Source organism: Eutrigla gurnardus, assembly GCF_963514095.1.
Source record: "Eutrigla gurnardus genome assembly, chromosome: 12".
In the NCBI taxonomy this organism is placed as follows: domain Eukaryota; kingdom Metazoa; phylum Chordata; class Actinopteri; order Perciformes; family Triglidae; genus Eutrigla; species Eutrigla gurnardus.
Window position 1 is genome coordinate 11,585,973 of NC_139926.1, and position 8,530 is coordinate 11,594,502.

The 8,530-nt window shown below is 43.5% G+C and overlaps 1 protein-coding gene across 1 annotated transcript; it reads left to right on the top strand.

Moving 5' to 3' along the window:
* Window positions 1-225: 225 nt before the first annotated feature.
* On the top strand, window positions 226-3,651 carry LOC311022087 (uncharacterized protein; the record flags this gene model as incomplete). The annotated part of the gene is made up of 6 exons (XM_084023117.1): window positions 226-253; window positions 676-733; window positions 917-978; window positions 1,074-1,171; window positions 1,264-1,376; window positions 3,619-3,651. Coding segments are annotated over exons 1-6 (366 nt in total). The 5' UTR covers window positions 226-251.
* Between the last annotated feature and the right edge of the window lie 4,879 nt (window positions 3,652-8,530).

Sequence of the window (8,530 nt, forward strand, 5' to 3'; positions counted from 1 at the left end):
TCCTACTCGTACTTAATTGTGACGTAAATTTGAGTACGTAGTGCGTTCACATACAATAGTATGTGAATTTGTGTACGGGAGAAATGCCCGGATGTATACTGCATTGGCAAGAATTTCAGAGTATACAGCGGACCTTGCTAAATCTACTCAACTTCCCAAAATGCATTGCGGCTCGTCTGACTTCACAAGTTTTGGATAATGGCGGACGACTGCGGTGATTCTGGCGACAGCCCGACACAAACCGCGTACACATGTAAGTATACTGTAACATGACTTTTATGTTTCCAGCTGACTTTTAAATCGTATTGATAATGAACGTTACTTTATTGTTGTTGGCATTGTACGTTACGAATCGAAGGTCCTGGCAGCCGGCTAGCCTACTGACGCTAATTTACCACAGAGGTTAGCGAGCGCAAGCGAAGCGGAAAATGTGCCGTTTTTACCGACGTTAACTAATAATATAGTGCTTATGTTAAACCGTGGTTATATATTTACTAACGGTGATTAATAACGCCGTGCACCGTTGTCCGTTAAAGGGACGGATGCAGACACCGGGCGCCTCATTCAGTGGAGGGAACGATGAGGAGACGTTCACGTTCACCGGCAGCAGGAATGCTGCTCTGAGAGGCTTCACTTAAGAAAATGTGGTTTAAATGTTATAATTCTTATATCCAGGACTGCTGGAGACTCTGAGGATGTCCCAGGACTGCTGGAGACTCTCAGGATGATTGCGGTAAGAATATGTTCGGTGACTGCTAGCTAAGCTAAAATTAGCAAAGCAAGCCCAAGCTAAAAGTAGCTTAAAAGCTAATAGTCCAAGCTAAAAGTAGCATAGTAGCCTTGTAAAAGAACAAGAGAGAGGAACCAGTGTAACGTTAAGTTGCTTTGTTAAGTGTACGTTGTTGGTCTTTTACAGGAAGCAGTACGCCGTCTTCACAACTCGGAGACGAATTGTAGGCGCTACGAACCGGAGCAAGGGTACGATTTAAAGAATATGCTTTCATTCTGCTGTATAAGGAAATAGATGCGTTAACAGTAGATACCGATCTTAACTGTTCATTTTGTTTTCACAGACGAACCTCGCCTCATAACGAAGCTGTGACCTCTTACTTGCTCGGAGCTTTGTCCGCAAGTCCGGATTTCTATGACGCTGATAGTGACGCCATTGTGTGTAAGTAACTTTTACTGTTTTCTTCTTCCTTGTTTTAATTTTACTGTGACTTAAGTTTTCTTATTCATACCACTAATTTAATTGTTTTCCAGCTGCCTGTAAGACATACTATGAAACGGTACGCAGGAGCTTCAGACACACACAGCCTGATCTCGCATCGCAGGCGGAAGCTGTGAAGACGTCAGCTCGTTCCAGGAGAAAGAGGGTAAGACTTATTAGATTTATTAGATCCGTTTTTGGTCAATGTGACCAAACCTACCTAAACCTATTTTTCAGGTGCATTAATAGATGTGTTGTGTCCATGCGCAGTGCATCGCGCAGTACTGATTGTCTTTATTTATTGTTTTACAGCTGCTGGAAGCGAGACGGAGTGTGCTTGCTGGCGATGAGGCGGACCGTTGGAAGTGCGGCACCACAGACATGATGTCAGGACGGCGTCGTTGGCGGGGTGTCTGGATGGATTGTGCGACAGCCAGGAGCTCACTGAGCTCTGTGCGACTCTACAGTCGCGATTAGAGAAGACTCCCAAGTACAGGGCCACGCACTGCAGGCGGCTGTAAAATTGACCAAATTCGGACAGAATGTGGCCAGTTCATTTGTTTGTTGTGTGGGCAAATTTGTACAGTTGTGTGTTGTGTTGTCAATAAAGCTCTTTCTTTGAATACTTCCTCCTGGCAATTTTTCCTTTCCTCAATAAATTCATTCATATTTATATTTATAAATATATAAATAAATAAAAATAAATATGTGTGTATATATATTTATATTTATAAATATATAAATAAATAAAAATAAATATGTGTGTGTATATATATATACATATATATATATATATATATATATATATATATATATATACAGTGATAGATCTGCTAACCAATCACTAGTGATTATTCTTGTTTAAAAGACCCAGTGTGACCAATAGTAACACATATGCCAACGGGGGTGGGGTTTACATTTATAATGACTCATCAGGTTGACCAATAGTGATAGATCTGCCAACGTGGGTTGGCTTTACATTTATAATGACCAGATCTGCCAACCAATCACGAGCGATTATACTTGTTTAAAACTAGTGGTTTCATCCAATCCTGAGTGAGGATATTCAAGCCATCTCTGGCCAGGCGCGGTTTCGCTGCTATTCATATGCTAATTAGAGCCTTCGCTGTGGTTCGTTTCCGACAATTTTCGGCACAGACGAACGCGGCGTTCGCAGCCTGTAAATTGTCGTTAACTCCCGAAAATTAGGGAGATTTCCGGGCGTTTACAGTGACGAAAATCCGACTTTTCATGCAGTGAGATTTAGGACTGAAATTACTGTGGATTACTGTGTAGGACACAGCGGGATTCTGGGTCGGGCTTGGGCTTCAGACTCGTGGTGCGAGTGGGACCAGAGCGGAACCGGACTGGTACTTTTATAATAAAAATGCCGCTCTCTGCAAAATCCGCTGCCCGCTCGTGGCCACTTGCTCACTCAGCTCCGCTCGTGTTGACTAGAAATAGGTGAAATACCGGTACTTTTATAATAAAAATGCCGCTGTGTGCTTTCAATGCCCTGCTCGCTCAGCTCACTCAGCTCGCTCAGCTCATGGCTCATGGCCATTTCACGACGGCCGAAATTCCCACCCTGGACATGATGTTTGGCATTCAGGCTAAAGAGTTCAATCTTTGTTCCATCAGACCAGAACATTTTGTTTCTCGTGGTCTAAGTCTTTCAGGTACCTTTTGACAAACTCCAGGCAGGCTGTCCTGTGCCTTTTACTGAGGAGTGGCTTCCATCTGGCCACTCTACCATACAGTCCTGATTGGTGGAGTGTTGCAGAGATAGTTGTCCTTCTGGAAGGTTCTCCTCTCTCTACAGAGAAACGCTGGAGCTCTTATCAGAGTGACAATGGGGTTCTTGGTCACCTCCCTGACTAAGGCCCTTCTCCCCCCGATCGCTCCACTTGGCCAGGTGGACAGCTATAGGAAGAGGCCTGGTGGTTACAAACTCTTCCTTTTACGGATGATGGAGGCCACGGTGCTCACTGGGACCTTCAATGCTGCAGACATTTTTCTATACCCTTCCCCAGATCTGTGCCTCAATACAATCCTGTCTCAGAGGTCTACAGCTACTTCCTTGGTCTTCATGGCTTGGTTTGTGCACTCTCATGCACTGTCAACTGTGGGACCTATATAAACAGGTGTGTGCCTTTCTCCAATAAAGTTATTGAAACATCTCATGGATGATCAGTGGAAACAGGATGCACCTGGGCTCCGTTTTGAGTGTCAAAGGCTGTGAATACTTATGGAGCCTACATGTGATTTTTGCTGTAACATAACAAAATGTGTAAAAACTACAAAAATACTTTCCGAATGCTCTGTAGTATTATATAGGGTAATGTTCATTCTCGCGAGACTTCTCTGACGGTAAGCGCTTTGCGTCATTTCCTGTTTCTCCGTGATAGTCGATACAAGCTGTGTTTTTCTATCTAGCCTAACTCTGTTCATTTAACGTAGTTTCCCTGTTCAGCGGCTTACTACCGCCAAGTTTAAACTAAGCACACGCTATCCCTGCTTCAGCTGACACATCGCTCACTCTCTGAGTTGCCTCGCTAAATTTGCTATTGTTTATGCGCCATCTCTGGTAGCTACTTTAGCGCAACAGCTAGCCTAGCGGCTACGATGGCTTCTCTCTTTCCCTGTCCTCCTTCTCTTCTCTCCTGCCCGGTGTGTCTGATGTTTAACTACTACTCTGCCTCCTTTACTAATAACGGTACATGTAATAAATGTAGTTCACTTTTTGCTTTGGAGGCGAGGATGAATGATTTGGAAGCGCGGTTCCGCACCAACAATCCTCCATCGGCTGCCGCTGTAACCAGCCAGCTGACGCTAGCTGTACATGGTGCGGACCGACATAGCGTAGCAGCTAGCCGTCCCTCGGCAAACTCCGAGCAGCCGGGAGGCTGGGTGAATGTCCGAAGGGGGCATAGTTCTAAACCGAAGCCCACGGTTAACCACCATGTTCACATGTCTAATCGTTTTTCCCCACTCAGCGACACACCCGCTGAGAAGCCAACTCTGGTCATTGGTAGCTCCATAGTGAGACACGTGAAAATAGTGACACCAGCGACCATAGTCAAATGTGTCCCAGGGGCCAGAGCGGGCGACATCGAAGCTCAATTGAAACTGCTGCCTAAGGATAAACGTAAATACAGTAAGATTGTTATTCACGTCGGCGTTAATGACACCCGATTACGCCAATCGGAGGTCACTAAAATTAATGTTGGCTCGGTGTGTGAATATGCAAAAACGATGTCGGACTCCGTAGTTTTCTCTGGTCCCCTGCCAAACTTTACTAGTGATGACATGTATAGCCGCATGTCATCTTTCCACCGCTGGCTGTCGAGGTGGTGTCCAGATAACGATGTGGGCTTTGTTAATAATTGGCAGCCTTTCTGGGGAAAACCTGGTCTGATCAGGAGAGATGGCATCCACCCCACTTTGGATGGAGCTGCTCTCCTATCTAGAAACATCGCTGATCTCATTGGTAGTCCTAGAACATGACAAACCAGTGTTGAGACCAGGAAGCAGAGTTGCAGTCTTACACACTTCTCTGCGCCTCTTTTAGAGCAGTCACCCACCCAAAACCAAAACCACATAAGAACGGTGTCTGTCCCCCGACCAACCAAATTAATCAGGTCAAACAGAAGAGAGTTTTCACATGAAAACCTAATAAAAATTAGCACTTCCGATGTAGTAAAACAAAATAAGAGAATTAAATGTGGACTCTTAAACATTAGATCTCTCTCATCCAAAGCAGTATTAGTTAATATCAGATAATCATATTGATTTATTCTGCCTGACTGAAACCTGGCTGCGTGATGAAGACTATGTTTGCTTAAACGAAGCTAGTCCTCCCAGCCATATTAATACTCATATATCTCGAGGCAGCAGACGTGGAGGAGGAGTTGCAGCCATTTTTGATTCAAGCCTGTCAATCAATCCTAAGCCAAAACTAAACTATAACTCATTTGAGAGTCTGATTCTCAGCCTTTCGCACTCAAACTGGAAAACAATGCAGCCAATTCTGTTTGTTATTGTGTATCGTGCTCCTGGTCCATACTCTGAATTCCTATCTGAGTTGCTATCAAGTTTAGTCCTTAAATCAGATAAAGTAATCATTGTGGGGGATTTTAATGTCCATGTGGACGTTGTAAATGACAGCTTTAGTGTAGCATTTACTTCCTTAATAGATTCTATTGGCTTCAGTCAGAGTGTACATAAACCGACTCACTGTCATAGCCACACTCTCGACCTCGTCTTATCTTATGGTGTTGAAATCGAAAACTTAATAATCTTTCCTCAAAATTCTTCTTTATCTGACCATTACTTGACAACCTTTGAATTATTGTTGCTGGACTTCGCTCCTCTAGGAAAAAGCTACTACTCTCGGTGTCTATCGGATAGAGCAGTAGCTAAGTTTAAGGAAGTAAGTCTTGAGTTCACTTCCATGTCTTAATGAAACAGAGGACTTTTATGTTAATCTTATTCCCTCCCAGATCGATTCTCTTATAGATGAATCTGGAAGCCTACTGCGAACGACTCTCGACTCTGTTGCTCCGCTAAAACAGAAAACTATAAAGCATAGGAAGTTAGCTCCCTGGTATAACTCCCAAACTTGTAAATTAAAACAAAAACTGCGTAAACTTGAAACCATCTGGCGCTCCACCAAACTGGAATCCCGCCTAGTTTGGCAGGACTGTCTTAAAACGTATAAGAAGGCTCTCCGTAATGCCAGAGCAGCCTACTACTCATCTTTAATAGAGGAAAATAAAAACAACCCTAGATTTCTTTTCAGTACTGTAGCCAGGCTGACAAAGAGTCACAGCTCTACTGAGCCATGCATTCCTAGAGATCTTAGTAGTAACGACTTTATGAACTTTTTTAATGATAAAATTCTAGCAATCCGCGACAAAATTACTTGCATCTTGCCTTCAATTGGAACTGCGTTACCCTCAAACTCAGGAGTTTTAGAACTAGCATTAAGACCTGATATATATTTAGACTGCTTTTCTCCAATCAACCTAAACCAACTAACGTCAATGATCTCTTCTTCTAAACCTTCAACCTGTCTCCTAGACCCGATACCAACCAGGCTACTGAAAGAAGTCTTACCCTTAGTTAGCGCATCGCTATTAGATATGATCAATGTGTCTTTATTAACAGGCTATGTGCCACAGTCATTTAAAGTAGCTGTAATTAAACCTCTTCTTAAGAAGCCTACTCTAGATCCAGGGGTTTTCTCAAACTACAGACCAATATCAAATCTTCCTTTTCTCTCTAAGATCCTTGAGAAAGTAGTCGCCAATCAACTGTGTGACTTTCTCAACAATAACAGTCTACTTGAGGACTTCCAGTCAGGATTTAGAGTACATCATAGCACAGAGACAGCTCTGGTAAAAATTACAAATGACCTTCTTATTGCTTCTGACAAAGGACTGGTTTCTGTACTTGTTCTGCTAGATCTTAGTGCTGCATTTGACACCATTAACCATGAGATTCTAATATGTAGACTGGGAAAATTAATTGGCATCAAAGGAAACGCATTAAGCTGGTTTAAGTCCTATTTATCCAATCGATCTCAGTTTGTGCATGTCAATGAAAAATCCTCCAGGCACACTGAAGTTAAATACGGTGTTCCTCAAGGTTCTGTGCTCGGACCAATTCTTTTCAACTTATATATGCTTCCTTTAGGCAACATTATTAGAGGACACTCTATAAACTTCCATTGTTATGCTGATGATACTCAGTTATATCTATCGATCAAGCCTGAAGAAACCAATCAGCTAGTTAAACTCCAGGCATGTGTGGATGACATAAAATCCTGGATGACCTGCAATTTCCTGATGTTAAACTCCGATAAAACGGAAGTTATTGTACTTGGGCCTAAACTCCTCCGAAGCTCGCTGTCTAAAGATATAGCGACTATTGATGGGATTGCCATCGCCTCAAATACTACTGTAAGAAACCTTGGAGTTATCTTTCATCAGGACCTGTCCTTTGACTCGCATATTAAACAAACCACGAGGACAGCCTACTTTCACCTGCGTAACATTACTAAAATTAGGCCAATGCTGTCTCAAAAAGATGCAGAAAAACTCGTCCATGCATTTGTTACCTCAAGGCTGGACTATTGTAATTCTTCATTATCAGGCTGCTCTAATAAATCTCTTAAATCTCTCCAGCTGGTCCAGAATGCTGCAGCTCGTGTTCTGACTAAAACCAGAAGAAGGGATCACATTTCTCCTGTATTAGCTTCTCTGCACTGGCTGCCAGTAAAATCCAGAATATAATTTAAAATCCTTCTTCTCACTTACAAGGCTCTTAATGGACAGGCACCATCATATCTTAAAGAGCTCATTAAACCCTACTGTCCTCCTAGAGCACTACGCTCTCAGAATAAAGGGTTACTTGTAGTTCCTAAAGTCTCCAAAATTAGAACAGGGGCCAGAGCTTTCAGCCATCAAGCCCCTCTTCTGTGGAACCGTCTTCCGGTTCTGGATCGTGAGGCAGACACTGTTCCCACATTTAAGAGTAGGCTTAAAACCTTTCTCTTTGACACCACTTATAGCTAGGGCTGGCTCAGGTTTGCCCTGAGCCAGCTCTTGGTTAAGCTGCTATAGGCCTAGACTGCTGGGGGATTATAGTGGCACACTAAGCCTCTCTCTCTCTCGCGCTCTCTCTGTGTATGTTCCCCCGGAGTCCCTGTGCTCTCTTGCCTAGCAGGTCTCCCTGGACTGTGGTGGAACCTGATCCGGACTGCACCGATGTTGTGAGTCCACTCAGGTCCTGACCGATGCAGACTGCTAACTGGCCTGATGCTGGAAACACCACATTGTAGCTCCACCTGCCCGCTGTGTGACTGCTCAACTACTCCTGCTTTCTGGTCTACGGCGACGTGGTTGGGATGGATCCATCTCGGCGTGGCTGTGCCTGCTGCCATGGACTACTACTGTTGATACTATTGCTTCTGTTAATACCACCACTACTGTTAATGCTACTACTACCATACTACCAACAGCAAATGCAGTTGGAACCCAAGGGCCTGGGCTGCACGAGATTTCTGCCTAAAAGCCTATTAAGGCAGTTTTTTCTCGCCACTGTCGCTGTAACGCTTGCCCCTGGGTGATGTTGGGAATTTGAAATTGTGTTGACTCTTGAAATTTTGAGCGTATTCTAGTCCTGCTCAATGTGTTAAGTGTCCTGAGATTACTTCTGTTGTGATTTGACACTATAAATAAAATTGAATTGAATTGAATTGAATTGTAGTACGTATAGTATGCAGGCTGCTGGTGTAATGCACCTTGCTATTCCATA